General features: G+C 43.0%; 2 protein-coding genes across 4 annotated transcripts in view; both read right to left on the reverse strand.

The window, feature by feature from the left end:
- Nucleotides 1-3,375: 3,375 nt before the first annotated feature.
- LOC105925977 (kelch repeat and BTB domain-containing protein 11) lies at nucleotides 3,376-11,342 on the reverse strand. The gene is made up of 2 exons (XM_012862113.3): nucleotides 10,563-11,342; nucleotides 3,376-6,644 (listed from the first exon to the last, which is right to left on the reverse strand). Exon 2 carries the CDS (start codon nucleotides 6,563-6,565, stop codon nucleotides 4,661-4,663), a length of 1,905 nt encoding a protein of 634 aa, XP_012717567.2. The 5' UTR covers nucleotides 6,566-6,644; nucleotides 10,563-11,342; the 3' UTR covers nucleotides 3,376-4,660.
- Nucleotides 11,343-13,015: 1,673 nt separating this feature from the next.
- Nucleotides 13,016-16,371, reverse strand: part of arhgef10 (Rho guanine nucleotide exchange factor (GEF) 10) — a 64,604-nt gene continuing 61,248 nt past the window's right edge. For all 3 annotated transcript variants that reach the window (XM_012862071.3, XM_012862070.3, XM_012862072.3), the window contains one exon: nucleotides 13,016-15,358. In XM_012862071.3, the coding sequence (XP_012717525.2) occupies nucleotides 14,853-15,358 (506 nt within the window). In that variant the 3' untranslated portion in view covers nucleotides 13,016-14,852. The remainder of the gene's footprint in view (nucleotides 15,359-16,371) is intronic.

Below are 16,371 nucleotides of genomic sequence, written 5' to 3' on the forward strand. Positions count from 1 at the left end.
ACTGTAAACAGATTCACACAAGCGCACAAAAATGTATACGAAGGCGGCCCCCTACTGGATGAAAAATATACAAATCATGCACATGATTTATTATTATTATTTTTATTAATTTTTTTATGAAAGTGGCATCTCCTTTCCTGTTTTGTGGCTACGTTCATTAACAGATGCTGGTATTTGACTTAATCCCAAGCCTGATGAATTTGCTTCTTTCTAACCTGACGGATGAAACAGCTATGATTTGACCACATAATTTAAAATTTTGATTTGTGCGTGTTTGTAATGTTCATGGACAAGAGGTTACTTCGTGAAGAGGAAGGTGTCCGAATTGAGAAGCTCAGGCTCATATAGCTTTGATTTGTGATGAAGACGTTGTTCTGTTGCCGTCTTCCAGCCATTGTCTTCAGGGTGCCCTTTAGATGCCCACGGCGGACGCGAGTCCGCCGTGGGCATCTAAGTCGAAGGCCTCCAAGTCGAAGGCCACAGTTCTCAGGAAATCATGTAGACCACTTTCTCTGGGTCAGAGGCCAGTCTGAGCTTCAGGCAGAGGAGTTGCAGGAAATGGGGGTTTATGTCCTGTAACTGCTCGGTTTGTCATGATAAAAAAAAAGATGAATAAATAAAAACAGCGGCTGAGTCCATCTAAGTGCTGAACCTCACGTATGGTCATTAGACGTGAGTTGTGACCAAAAGAATGAGATTGGGGATAAATCATGATGAAATAAACTCCTTCCAACTTCCTTAGCTTGTGGGGAGACAAAAAGAACAAACCAATCCCCACTTTGAAACACAGTGGCAGCAGCATAATGCTGTGGGGATGCTTATCTTCAGCAAGGGCATTGGAAAATAGACCAACTTTGGTTGAAAACCAATTAAATATATATAGAAGTTTGAGTTTGTAACAAGAGAAAATGTGTAAAAAAAAAAAGACATGTGAATGGAAGAGATTTTGAGAAGAAAGCCATATCACATCTTTATTGTGAGACACATGCCCCTTTTCCAGTAGTGCCAACTTGCTTGGTTGCTTCGATACATGTGGCATTTCCTTCGCACACCATTAAACGTACAGTAAAAATTTAGATAATGCAGAATTTAAAAAAGAGCTGCTGTTCCTCCGGATCAGAATGCCTCCTGGGTTCCTACAGAGCTTTTCAGGGTCTGCAGGAAACCCCACCAGGGAAAGATCTGATGACCATCTGTGTTTCCCTTCTGAACCTGTTGTCTCCACAGCCTGATAAGGATGAAAACACTCAATGCATTCACTGTCTGTACTCACTTGTCCATGCAGGGTCCAGGTGCCTATCTCCAGCAGTCTTTGAGGAAGAGGCAGGGTACACCCTGGAAAGGTCGCCAGTCCATCACAGGACAAACAACCATGCACAAAATTAATCTAACAGTCATGCTTGTTAGAGGAAACCAGAGTACCTGGAAAGAACCCACGTATACACAGGGAGAACATGCAAACTCCACACCAAAAGACCCTGGGTCAGGATTTGAACCCCAGGCAACTGGTCCCCTTTGCAGCCCAGACAAAAACAATGGATGGATGAATTTCTTTCCGTGATCAGAGAAGAATTTTTCATTTCTATCAGAAACAAATAAGGCCATAAAGATTTCTAAGTTGTTAAAAAATTAGATTTGTAAAGTAGTGAAATACAATGCTCGTCAAATTTATGTATGGTGAATATTCAGAAAAGAAAGCCAATAGGAAGTAATCCCTCTAAACAGCATATCAGACTGAATGTTTCATGGAATTTCTGTTGCTTTTGGAAGTTTGTAAGCAGATTTCAAAGTTAATCATTCTAATTTCAAAAGGTGCTTTATTACAAAAAATGGAGAATTACTTTTTTACCCAACATGACAGTTTTAGATCCTGCTCTTTGGTAAAGTCACTTCTGTAAATGAAAACACAAATCACAATTTAAAAAGTCAAAATACCTTTCAGTGCCTTGGAAAGATATTAATTTCGCTGAACTGATTATGGGTTTTGTAAAAAAAAGTTTCATGAAACTTCCATGTATTTTATCAGGATTTTATGTAAAAGACTAATATAAAACAGTTCATAACTAAAAAGGTGAATGAAAAGAACCCATGGTTTTAAAATATACAATCATATTCAATACATTTAGAAAAAAATAAGTGTTCCAATGCGGTCCATTTGTGAGATTAAAACCTTAAAAAAAAATAAAAATTTAAGCAGGTATTAAACATAGGGTAAGTCCACATTTCTGTATAAAAAAGCTTTATCGGTCTGAAGAAATACTCTAATCTTAAATGTTACATTCTCATTAGCTGTAAGCAGAAAATCATAATTAACAGAAATAAAGGTTTGAAAACACCAGTCTCTGTACCTAATCTGTGCAATGTAATTAATATATACATGCTTCACTTATTTTGAAACTGTAAAGTAAAATAAATGCACTTTTCTATAGCATTCTAATTTATTGAATACGACTGTTTATTACAAAGCGTAATCTAAACTGTGTAAAATGCATTTGCATTCAGCCTTTTTTATTTTGACATCACTAAAAAATTCAAAGCATCTACTTGCTTTGGGAAATCGTCCACTTTGTACAATTTAATCTCAGGATCAAAGCAGCGGTGATAACTCTAAGGTAGCTGCAAAGAGCCACAGATCAGGTGGGATCATTTGTTTACACAACTGAAAAGTAGCAAAGAGAAAGCCACTGCTCAAATAAAGCAGAGTTCTGGTAACCATGTAAGGAACCCAGTAAATATGTGGATGTGTAAACATGCACACTGCAGTGAGAACTGACCAAAACTGAGCTTTCTTGTCTCTACAAGGGGGAACAAATTAAGTGGGGAGGACAAAAACAACAAAACAATCCCCACGTTGAAACACAGTGGCAGCAGCATAATGCTGTGGGGATGCTTTTCTTCAGCAAGGGTATTGCAAAATAGACCAACTTTGGTCGAAAACCGATGAAATATACATAGAAGTTTGAGTTTGTAACAAGAAAATGTGTAAAAAGTTAAAACACGTGTGAATACTTTTGCAAGACACTATATTATATTTTAACAAGAAAGCCTTTTCTATTAGCACCAGCTTACAGTGGGTTGCTTCTGTTACCATTTCTAGTGCCTGCTTAGATCAAGCCATAAAAGCAAGCTGCCATCAATTTATGTCCTCTGTCTTTCAAATACTAAAAGTAAATAATACGTTTTAGGCTAAAAAGATGTGGGGTAAACATGGATTTGAATGTCCATTCAGGCCTACACTTAAGCACTTCAATGTCACAGATTTTCTCAATTTGCTCCATTGCATTTTGCTACTACAGGCATTACCCTCTAGATGGCAGTGTGGCATCAATAACAACATCCAACCAAGCCCCCCAAAAGAAGTAGAAGAGAAAGAGATCGTTTCAGACATAAAATATTTTATTTATAGCACTTCGTTTTTAACCCATAGACACTATCCAACAGCTCATTTGATAGCCCACTTCAAATGCCACGAACAGGATTTCCAGTCCATCACAGCAGGTCCAACGCTGCCAATATTCATAGAAGGAGCTCGCACAATACATAAGCCAGCCAGGAAAATAACAAAACCACATCATTTTGTTACTTTTACAGTCACAAACCAGTCTGTTCCAGTAATATACCAGCATTAGCTTCCATACAGACACTCACATTTTATTGCAGCAGTAATACCTAAACTGTGGAAGAAATTGAGAGATGAACTTGTGTTTGTGTGCAAAGACACAAGAGCATGGCTTAATAGCGTCGTAAGACAAAGGTATTTTCGTGTGAGGAACAGGTGAAGGCAATGGATTGACTGTTCAGTAGCCCTAGGATATCATTGTACCTTTGAACTAGAAGACCAGCAACAGCAATGTGAAAACAGGCTGAAGAGGCCGCGCTTGTCAGACTCAGCCTGTCAAAAAAGGGGGCTATGGCTTTTTTATGTCTCAACAAATCCAAAATAATTTTAGTGTTTAGCCTGCTGATCCACTAGTGTTCACTATAAGCAAAATATTGTGTTCTGAATGTAAAAAATAAGTCACATATCTCTTTTATTGTGCTTTGACTGAACTTCTATCTATTTAATAACATTAAATGTTTTCTTAAAATCTGGCTTTGGGAAATATTTGCTCCTCGTCAGATTTAACCACCAAGATTTCCAGGAGATCCACCTGCGTTTTGTAACACACTTTGCATAGAGCCTCCTTTTGCGTCGTTCATAAAGCACGCCTGCACTGTTTTAAAACACAGTCCTCCGCAAAACGCTGATATTTGTCACCGCAATAACAAATCCGATATATTCTGTGTAAGGGCTATTCTAAATACAAAAGTGCACCAAACCAATGTGAACACAAAATAATGACAATAATATTAATAATAACTTTCATCATGTCATTTTCTACAGACACATATACTGTTGCATTTATTTGACATTAGGAGAAAAAAAATTGTTTTCTTTTAAGGCCCAACTTTGTAAATGCAATTCACCGCCATGCAAATACGCACATTCCATTGCAAGCAGGCAATGAGACACCGAGATTTAAAGCTGACATCGAAGAGAGTATGTAAGATCTTCTAGTTATTGCGATTTTACTAAACTATGATGAATGCATTATTCTGGATCACCCACCCACACAAACACATGCGCACACACACACACACACACACACACACTCTCTTTCTATGTGACTTTTTCAGGCTTTTCAGGCAAACTGAGCACAAAAGGAAAAAGGACACCCTTCGCCTCCAGAGGCGCCTTCAGCGGCTCCTCCACAAAGTAGGCGTTCTCCTCCTCCACCACGAACTGAAGAGTCTGGCTTTTGTTCACGCAGTAAATACAGTTCCCGATAACGGCGCACCTGAAGGGTAAATGGCTTCCGGGCCTCTGCGACGCGCAGTCGTGCCACATTTTCACGATGGCGTTGTACTTGAAGACGCTGATGCCCTGCTCGCGGTTCACGTCGAAGCGGTAGATGAAGCTTTTCAGCGCCACCATGTCGCTGGATTTCTTCCTGCTGTTGTTGTAGGGGCACTCCTGCCACTCGTCCCTCTTTGAGTCGTACTTGAGAAGGCGGTAGAAGAGGGAGCCGCCCGACACGTAGAGCTCGCCGCTGCAGGTGGTGGCTTCGTGGGCCACCGCAAAGGCTCCCTTGGGCAAGGGCGCGATCATGGTCCAGCGGTCCATCCGAGGGTCGTATTTCTCCACCGTGAACAAACATTCCCCTCCGATGGCGTACAGGCTGCCGTCCATGGACACGAGCTTCAGTTGTGCTCGTGCCTGGTTCAGAGGTCTAATTTCAGCCCAGCGATTGGTTACGGGGTTGTAACAGAAGACCTTATCCGACACCTGGCCCTTGTCCCCATAGCCCTTTATCCCCCCTGCCACAAACAGGTAGTTGTGCATGGTGCAAATCCCGCAGCCTTTAGTGTTTAAGTCTTCTGGGATCACAGTCAAAGGTCGCCAGTCGTTTTCAGCTTCACTGAAGTAATAAATCATATGGCTCTCCTCCGAAGACCCTACAGACAAGGGGCTCTGCGGTCGGCTGCCACAGCGGCTTGGCGGCCGGCTGCCAACTCGATCAAACACGTCGTTTACCTCTGCGACCATCAACGTCTTTCTCCCCTCCATTCTCTTCTTCAAGACCAGATCCCTCTCGGACCCAGTGAGGCGCCCGTAGACGGCGGGGTCTTTGAGGATCTGGAGGAAGTTGTCGCTCATGAACCTGTACGCAGTCTCCTTCAGTTCACTGAGTCGCTGCTTCTTGGCGATGGTCAGAATCTCGTAACAGTTCTCTACGGTGACCTGCTCGGACATGGAGTCCATGGCAGCCTGGACGGCACAGGGGATCTGCAGGATTTTCGCCCCTGTGATGACATCCACCACATTGTCCTTGCTAACACTGATCTGGGAGGTGTAAATGTAGTCGATCAGTGTCGACAAAGTCTTGTAACTCATGCCCTTCACTTTCAGGATGTTCCGCGACTGGCGTGCTTTGAAGTAGTCGCTCTTCTCTGCAAGGATGGACTTGTGGGCGCTGATGGTCTGTCCCCCAACTTCGATGACTAAATCCGTTTCTTTTTTAGGTTGTGCGCAGTCAGCTGCCAGGCTGCTGTCACTGCAGCCTTGTGCTTTTAGAACTGACCGATCAATTCCCCGTTCGGTTCCCTTCTCAGGGGAATCTAAGCTAAAAGACACTTTCGCTCTGGCTCCATTGCGGACTTCATCAGTTTCACTATTTTTTCGCACACCAGCACTGTGATTGGACACTCCAGAGTCAGCATGAGGAGAGTGATTTGGAATTCCAGTATCTCGAGAAAGGTGATCCGCTTTGGAGACGTAGGAGCCACCTCCTTTCGGGTGATCACAGTGGTTGTTCTCTGTCGGCCCTCCGTCGAGCAGGTATTCCTGCTCAAACACAGGAGGAGCACTGAAATCTGGATCTTCCTGCAGGAACCCCTGGACGAAACCTGGACACACATTCTTATTTTTGTTAGTGAGCGTGATGAGGTCAGGGTTCATGGTGTGGATGATGGCATCAGCCTCCACAGTGACGGCTCCTCCTCCCTGCCCGTGGCCGTTGTTCATGTCACTGAGCTCAGGCGGCGTCCTCAACAGCCATGATGCGAGATCGGAGATACTATTTGGTCTGGTCTTCTCGCTGACTCTAAATAAAAATAAGGAAACAACAATATTAAACCAAGTTGGAAGGAAAACACAGAGCTGTGAAATAGCATTTGTCCCCTTACAGATTTCTTCTGTTTTTGCTTTTTTCTGTTACATTGACATGTTTAGCTCAAATTTGTTATATCAGACAAATATAACCTGAGCAAATATTAAATGTAGTTTTCAAACGAAGATTTAAAAAAGCCGATTCAAACATAATTGATGGATACATGGCAAAGAGGTTGAAGGAGTGAACACTAGTGATGGGTCCGGCAACACCGATGCGTCGGCGCATGTGTCGGTCTCATAGAGCGAAACCCGTGTCGATGTGTGTATTGCTACGGAAAAGTCACGTGACCGATACAGGAACTGTTTCGGTCACGTGACCAATACAGCGCCTGTTTCGAACTGACTGACGCGCCAAACTGTTTCTTTTCCCTCTAAGCTGAACGCGTGTGCATTCGCGCACAGCAGCGCGCACAGCAGAGCTATGCTGTGCAGTAAATAAAATCCAAGCTGAACTGTAAACAAAATAACGGTTAATAATAGTGGTTAATTTTTAACTATTTTGCAACTCTGGTGTGATGGTGTTGTACCACAGTCTCGCTCTGTGAGCGCCAGGTGCTGATCGGAGCGCACCACTGATGGATGGGTTCTGCAACGCTTTTTTGGTTGGGCGGGTTGCGCTGTGCGTCTTTGTTCTGAGCGTCGTTTCAGAAAAAACGGCTGATCTACACTGAGTAGAAAGTTGCTACTCTGAGTAGTTTTTCCTCCCTTTGTCATACTCAGCATGTCCGATTTCAGAACAGATGATATCAGTCAGGTAACTAAACACAGCGCCCGATCAACCATTTGTAAAAAAATAAATAAAAAAGCCAGTCCACAAGCATCCTCCTTCACATTATTTATTGACTGTATCTAAAAAAAATCTAATATATGTTTAATTCAAATGAAAATATAAAATAATACAATGCAACATACAATGATTTAAATTGTATTGTGTATACTTGGTCATCAAATCAGTGTCAGTTAACTCTGTCAACCAGGTTGCCTGTAGGGATTTTTAAGGTCCAGCAGGTGTCAGTATTCAGTGACACAGTATCGGCACAGTATCGGCACAGAGTTGCAATGTGTCGAAACGTTTCATGACGCCTCATCTACCCATCACTAGTGAACACCAAGTTCCTGGGTGTCCAGTCTCTGCTAACCTCACCTGGACACACATTTCACACCAGCTGGGGAAAGCCCAACAAAGGCTTCACTTCCTCAGGAAGTTCAGGCATGTTTTCCTCTCTCACCAGCTGCTCTTGAACTTCTACAGGTCAGTGATAGAGAACCTGCTGGCCTATTGCTGCCCTGTGTGGTTCTCTGGCTGCTCACAGGAGAACAGGAAGAACCTGAAGTGGGTGGTGAGGCCAGCTGAACAGCTTGACTCTCTGCCAGACATTTATACTTGCAGACCATCCATCTATTGTCTTCCGCTTATCTGAGATCAGGTCATGGAGGCAACAGGTCCAGGAAAGAAACCCAGACATGGGAGTGGTGGCCTAGTGATTAGAGCATTGCACTTGTGTCCCGGAGGTTCTGGGTTCAACTCCCTTAACCCCAGATTTTTCCTGGGCATCGCACAGTGGCAGCACACTGCTCCTCAAGGGGATGGGTTAAATGCAGAGAACAAATTGGAATGTATGTTGCAATGACATTGATTGATCACGGTCCACAGCGACATCCTCCAGCTCGTTCCAGGGGATCCCAAAGCCAGACAGGCCTGGGAACGACCTCCATATAGTGGGACAAGCTCTGATAATGCCCAAAGGGAGTCGCCCAGGGGACATCCTGATCAGATGCCCAGACCACCTCAACTTCCTCCTTTTGATGCAGAGAACCAATACTTTGAGTTCCTCCTGGATAACTGTGCTCTTCAACCTATCTCTAATGCTGAGCTGAGCCCCCCCCCCCCCCAGAGGAAGCTCATTTTGCCCGCTTATATCCAAGATCCCCTTCTTTCGGCCATGATTCATACCTTGCGACCATAGGCGAGAGTTGGAACATAGGAGGACTGGTAAATGGAGATCTTTGCTTTTTGGCTCAGCTCCTTCTTCACCACAACAGACTGGACCGGCGCCAGCATTACTGCAGAACAAGCCCCAATCCATCTGTCCATTTCTCATTCCATCCTATTATCACTCGTGAACAAGGCACCAAGTTATTTAAACTCCTTTGCCCCCCACCCAAAAAAAAAAAAAAAAAAAAAGCCAGCAGCATTCTCCATTCCCATCTAGTTAAACCAACAGATTCAAAACAGCTTTTATCCCAGTCACCCTTGTCACTTATCAGTTAATATCCTGATTGGGCATAACATTTTTCTGTTTACACTATAGTGTATTACTATACTTTTCTATATACAGCATTTGTGTAACATTCACATGCTAAACAGAAGCTGCTAACTGTTTTTCACCATGTAAAACAAAGACACATTGTATTCTATTCTAAAATACAAGTTGTCCATTACGTGACATGGAAAAGCAGCCCTTAACCATCCCACTACCACCACTATGTTTGATTGTTGGTACGATGTTTGTTTTCTTAAAATTCCTGCGGTACTTTTTTTGCCAAATGCAATAGAAAAGTTTACCTAATGTGTTGTCCCTCCTAAAGTCTTGGGGATGTTTTTCAGGCAAATAAGATAGGAGCCTTTTGTGTTGTTGTTTTTTTTTTTTTGTCAGCTGTGGTGTTCACCTTGGTGCTGTGTCATGGATGATTGTTATTGCCCTGTCTCTTATTGTTGAATCATGAGCATTCAGCATAACTGAGGAAAATGAGGCCAGTAGTGTTTAAGACGAAGCTCTGGGTAGAAACGGCTTGACGATGCTCTCCAGACGGATGACGATGATGTCAATGACTTTGTTTGTCATTTGCTCTTGAACCTTTTTAGCTCGGTGCGTGACGCGTTGCTTTCAGAGAACTTTCCGCCTACTCTGTGGTGTCACACAGGTTCCAGATAAACAATTTCTTGATTCCACAAGTCATAGAGCAACCATGATTTAACATTATGCAGTGGGGGGAGTGGTGTCCTAGTAATTAGAGCAGGGCATTTGCATCCAGGAGAGGCCGCAAGTTCCCTGGTTTGAATCCCACAGACGTCAATTCTAAGCAAGAAGACCCTTACAGCCCCCGAACACTTCCCTTGTGGCAGCACACAGCCCCCTGGATTAAATGCAGGGGACAAATTCCATTGGAATTTATGTTACAGTGACAAGTAGAGGTTATTATTATTATTATTATTATTATTATTATTATTATTATTATAAGGCCAGGCTAGTTTGGATGGTCCATCCTTGTGAATAAAAGCAGAATTTGAAGACTCGTTTTTCAGGTTACTAAAGCAATCTTTGTCTGATTTTAAAACTCGTTCAATCATTTAAGTATAAAACAAACAAAAAAAAAAAAAAAAATCACAGGAAATCTGTAAGAAGGCAAATACTTTTTCCCAGCACTGCAAAGGCTTCTTCATTCTCCAAGAGGCGCCCTTTCTCTATAAAATAAAACAGTCTGAATTGAAATCCAGGCGATCTCACAGTTCTAGATCCCTCCAGATGCAGCCGTGTGCGAGCAACACCTTGACGAAGGAAAAGCAATTCCAACACACATCTTGAACAGTCTCCCCTTTATATGTGGTAATCCAAAGGCAACCGGAACGCATGCGCAAACGGAGTTGACTCGTAGTGGCAATAACCTGATAAATAAATGGCCTACATTTTCTTTTCTCCCTGCATAAGGTTGTAAGGCGTTCTGCTGTCACGGTATTGAGAATCTATGAAAACTGTTGATTTAACAGACACGTGAGAGACATTGGGGTTTTAGTCATCCCGGTGAGCCCAGTATATGGGTGTAAGTCCATTAAAATAAAGTGACCTACCTATGATTTCGTCGCTTGGGTTGAACAGGTCGGCTTCTCCGGCCGTCTCTCCTCGGAGCTCAGTTACGTAAGGCGGCGCGGATGAAGCAGCCACTCGGCGCTGCCCTGCTTGAGTTTACTTTCGCAGGCGGGTTATCCCTTCCGTGCAGGATTCATCTGCATCTCCCGTCTATTCCTAGAACTGCTGCATTCCCCCACAAACCCCGGCTCAACCACGGCTCCGTAGCAGAGAAAAGAAGGAGAGAAAAAAAAGGCGAAGCGATTAAAGAGCAGCTCCAGGTCGCACCTCCTCCTCATCAACGCCGCCGTGTCATTTCTTCCACAAGCTCGGAGCTGCTGCGCACGTCAAGCGTCCCGATTTTCACGTCTCGTCTCCAGGAGACGAGAGCTTTCTCTCTCTCACTCACACTCACACACAAACACACACCAGGTTGGACAGTGGTTTTTCTTTTTTTTTTTAAACAGTTGACAGGCATCAGGAGGTTATTATTGATCTAAACCCCGCCCTCCTCAGACGGCATTAACCCTACACTCAACAGCGCGGGGATCTCCATCTGCCGTACGCGCGCAGAACGCGTCCAAGAGTTGCGACATTCCGTAGCGCGCATGTAATCTGTCATGGATACCACCGTAACTAAGGGGTTAGGATTTACTGGTGTATCAAAAAGAAAAGAAAGAAAAAAAGAAGAAAATAAGGCATGGAAAACTATAGTTATTCAGTAATTCAATTCAAAAAGTGAAACTCGTATTGATCACACTAAAGTTCAAGCTTTAATTTCGGATATTTAAAAAAAAAAAAAAAAACATTACCGTTTACAGCTAATAAAAACTCAACTTAGTTTTGTAGAAGTTTAGGAGAAATGTAATGATTGACACATTGATGGTGACTGCTGACTTCACAGCTGTCCAGCAGAGTGTGACTCAGGCTGTCCATGCAGGTTGAGCTATAAAAGATCATTACTAAAGAAGCCGCCTGTTCACAGAGAGCCCTGTCCAGGGATACTCATGGAAAGTTAAGTGGAAGGAAAAAAATTGCTATGGAAAAAAAAAAAAAAAAAAGGTGCACAGGCAACATGGATAACGGTGAAGAGCGGAGAGGCAGAGTCCAGCTGCTTGAGGCTCAGTGTGGTTTCCAAAGGCAGGATTTTTTTGGGGGGAGCTACTTCATCTGCTGGTGCTGCTCCCTTGTGTTTTATCAACTCCAAAGCCAGCAGTCTGAATCGACCGTCAAGAGGAAGTTGAAAGACAGCAGATCTACAATTGTTGTTGAGCTGCAGCTCATTATTAAAGCAACCTGAGCTTCTCATACCTCAATAAAAGCCACACGCTGATCACCACCATGCCACGCTGCAGTGATCCAGTAGTTGATGTAAAAAGAGCCCTGACCAAGCATTATTATAAGTGCAAATACTGTACAGTTCATGGACACGTCTTCAGTAGGCTGACATGCATGTATTAAAAATGTTTTTATTGATCATTTAGTAAGCCATCATGATTAAGTTAATAGCTTGGGGCAACACATCTACCACTTCTACTAATAACAGTATTAAAAATGTGTGTTAAAGCAAATAGGTTTTGCACCAAAGTATCAAGAATAAACGTCTCAAGACAGCAGCAGCTTTAAAAAGACGCCCCGAGCCCATAGTAAGGCCTCCTCTATGGAGACGACTTAACAACTGGCCCTCCGATATAAAAATAGAGAGGAGCCACCAAGAAAACATCACACAACTATTAAGCTTGTGAGATTAGAAGGCACGAAGAAAAGGAGCTTAAATGTCAGAAGCTCAGAACAAAGACTGGCCAAGCGCTGATATGGGCACACAGTGAGTTTTGTCATGGAAACCTTGGTGTCTGAAGCAAAACAAAAAAGGCCTTCCAGGCTCTGAACTGTCAGGCAAACTAATAAGTGGGTTACTCTGTTGGTTCACCGAGACTGAATTAGTTCAGTGTGCCCCCCCCCCCCCTCCATAGAACTAATATATGCCCCGGCAGTCTGAATTGGTCTGGGCTGCAGTGTGGGAGTGATCCCAGCTCTAAATTGTAGTTTTGGTCAAAGCTGATAATGTAAGGAAACATGGCTGCTGTGCAGCCTTGGACGTGGGCGCTTGCGAGAAAGGAAAGCCTTTGACCTGCTTCTGTTGCACAGCGCGAGAAATCCCGGAAGAGCCGTATCAGGCTGAGTTCCTGCGGCCCCCTCAGGCGCATTGCTAGTCTTGGCATGTACTGATTGCTGCACACAAGCGAAGCAGAGTACAGGGCTGGAGTGAAGGAAGAGAAAAAAGCAATACTGACCCTCTGTTTTAAGTCTTTGCTCTTCTCCAAATTCAAACATCTAGTCTCGGTTTTCTCAGGTAGGAATGTAAAACAAAACCTATAGGTGGATCACAATGTAAAATGGAGGAATATTCTTACAACCCGTAGTTTAAAAATAACTTTAAAAAAAAGTACCAACATTTGCTGGATAAAACATTGTTTATAGAATTGTTAATATACATTGGTACATACAAGCGTGATGAAAGTATAAATCCATTTATAATTTTTTTTTTTTAAATAAATGGGGAACAAACATGCATTAATGCCAAAGAAAAATAACCTCAAAGACCTTCTTGGTGACATGTCTCCCTCTCTTTGTGAACAGAAACCTGGCCCGCCAGGGACGCTCAGCGGCCTTCTGAAAATAATTCAGCCATCAAGACATTGTTTGTAATTTGCTTAAATCCCTTTTCTCCATTTACAGAAAAGTCTAAGCTCTCTCTGAACTCTCAACTCATGCACACATAATCCATACTCATTACACTTCAGATTTACAACTCTGATCCCTATGGGTGATCTAAACCATGTTTGAAGCCATTTCAAAGCTCCATTCTTACCTTGCACGCCCTCCGAGCACCAGTCATTACTTAACCCTTTCCTTTTCAACACCGATTTAAATACTGCAGTCTAGCACATACATCCAGGAAAATTATGACTTAGCCACGTCATAGAATAACATTAAACAGCATATAAAACTAGAGACCTTTTAGTTTTTTTCAAGGTATTTTCTCTTTTTTACAGTAGTGCCTTGCAGAAGTATTTATAACCCTTGCACTTTTCCCACATATTCAGTCTCATTACAGCAACAAAATCAATTTTTTTATTGCCACCGTTCAATCCGTCATCCAAAGATGGAGAGTATGGCACAACTGCAAACCAAGCAAGAAGTGGCTATCAACCAAAATCATCGGGCAGAAAAATATGCCACGATTCCTACAGGAAGCATGGAGGAGCTGCAGAGATCCAAAGCTCAAATGAGAAAATCAGTTACCAGAAAAAAAAAAAACATTAGTAGTGTACAAATCTGGCGATTAAAAGCGGCAAGAGGAAAGTCATTGTTGAAAGATGGAAACGTGGTGGAGGCAGTCATACTGTGTGGATGCTTTTCCTCAGGAAACAGGAACATGGCATCAGTTTAGAGTTGATGGAAAGATGAGTGGTGCTAAAAACAGAGAATATCTCAAAGAAAACCTGTTATATTTCAGAGTGGAGCACATGTTCACCTTCTAGCAGGACAATGAGCCGAAACATGCAGCCAGAGCCACAATGGAATGGTTCAGATTAAAACATATTCATGCGCTAGAAAGATCTAATCAAAGCCAGGACCAAAAACAAATCAAGATTCTGTATCAGGACGTGAAAATTACACCGATGCCTTCAGTCCAATGTGACAGAGTTGAAAGGTCTTAGCAAAGAAAAACAGGCAAGTTTAGTCTCTAGATATGCAAAACTGGCAGAAAAACGACATAAAAAAACCTGCAGCTGTAACTGTGCAGACCTTTTTTTTTTTAGTAAAAGACGTTGAAACTCCTGTATTGTTTTCTTTCTACTTCCCAACTGTGTGCTTCTTTGAGTTTATCACCAAAAAAAACAAAATCAAAGCATGTGATTGTTACATGGCAACGTATGGCAAAACCTTCAAGGGTATAAATACTTTTGAAAGGCACAGTAAGTTTTTTGACCCGTTTGTAGATGTTGTTTGCACAAACACCAATTATAATGAAGTGGTTTCACTAATAGCCTGTTTTCAAGGCAGGAACATCCTGGTAATATAGCAGGAAGCATTTTGGTATAAAATCGGTCGTTCAGTCAGTTCGATCGACACAGAGTAGGAATTGTTAGCAGACCACCATGTGAGGACCGTATGCAGGCAATTTGGTTTAACATTAAAAGCAAAACACACACAAAAAAGGAAAGTATGAGGAAGGTTTTGTGAAGTTTTCAGTAATTCAGACTAACATCAGTGGGGTGCCGGTGTCACATGTTCAGTAATGGGATTTGCCAGATCATGATGGTGGAGGTGTTGTCCTCCTGGCGAGACGGTTTGGTCTTTTTGTTGACTCTGCGGTGGCCCAGGCCTCCCGACACAACTAGCAGAGAGCTGACATCCACCTTGCTCGAGCGGCGCCCCCTCTGGTGATGGGCGGGGTCATGAAGCAAATCATACAAGGCCCCGTCCTCTGGGCCGTGCTCCAAGGAACCTTGGGAGGGAGCTAGGGAAGCGCAGGAAGAAGAGGACAGAGTGTCCTGAAGAGCCATGGTGGTGCAGCCCGCCTCTCCCAGCCACACCCCACGTCCCTGAGGAGGACTGGAGGCTATATCTGACACAGGCTGGGCGTGCTCCGCATCCACAGACTCCATCTGTTGGAGCGAGGATGAAGCGGTGGAAGGTGGCAGGCTAGGCAACCAGTTACGCACCGCTGTAGCCATGGTGAGGAACTTGACGGGCCCGTTGTGTGCATGTAGTGAGACCATTCCTCGACCTAAAGAAAAAAACAACAACAGCATGAATCCAGGTCCGTTAAGCTTTGTGTCCAAGCACTTAAATGTATAATGTATCATAAATAGTGTGCAATCAAAAGCTTATGAGCAAAAAAAAAAAAAAAAAAAACCCATGGAGGTTTAAATTTAACCAGTATCCCTGCTGTACCCTTTTTATGGCAAGGCCGTTGTATATGGAAATATGCCTGGAGGCCACGTCTGTTAGTTATTTTGGTCAGAGAAGCTGCAGGGTGCCAACTTTACTGTGAAGGATTGGTTGGTGTGAAATCAGTGTGTCACTGGGGATGAAACTGTGAGGCACAATTTCCCAATGCCAGTTCCAGGTCATTTGTGTCGAAGCTACCGCCTTCGATGATTCAGGGGATTACAGCAACAAAGCCGATTTTCTAACCATGGGGGGCAAATTCAGTGTGAACAGGGGCTGGCCAATATCAGGAAGATGTGTAAATGTGACGCTATTGCTGAAAACTGCGATGACAATTGTCGATTATGACTAGCCCACATTTTTCTGTCCCCAACACTCAGCCTCTAAAACTATAAATGAGATGTGGGCATTAGGTGCCGTTAGAGTGAACCTATCTGGGCAAACAAATCATCAATAACCAGAGCGGAAATTGATGACACTTGACAAAGTATTTACGTTGTCAAACAATCCTTTACAATTGTGTTACACACATATATCATGCAGCTCTGTAGCAAACAAACCACGTGGATGATGTAGAAATATTGAGCAGGATTGAAACTTAACAGGATCTTCAAGGAGCTTTTAAAGTGTAGCAGAAAGACTAGAAAGTGTTTGAAGGTGTTCAATCCTAATGGTGTTGAGTTTTTGCTGCCTACAATCTTTGATTTCACTTAGGTTTTGGAGTTTTTAAAAGGTAGGCAAGGATACATGGCGAGATTACACAGCCTTTTTTAAATCTGCCGAGCGCATCTTCTAAAATGGATCTCATTAAACTGCAGAAAAAGAGTGGAGCTTATCTGGGGAGACTGA

The sequence above is a fragment of the Fundulus heteroclitus genome, chromosome 19 (assembly GCF_011125445.2).
Source record: "Fundulus heteroclitus isolate FHET01 chromosome 19, MU-UCD_Fhet_4.1, whole genome shotgun sequence".
Classification (NCBI taxonomy): Eukaryota; Metazoa; Chordata; class Actinopteri; order Cyprinodontiformes; family Fundulidae; genus Fundulus; species Fundulus heteroclitus.

What these genes read in the sequence shown, in the direction of transcription:
- LOC105925977 (XM_012862113.3), bottom strand. Translation starts at nt 6,565, where the DNA reads ATGAACAACGGCCACGGGCAGGGAGGAGGAGCCGTCACTGTGGAGGCT.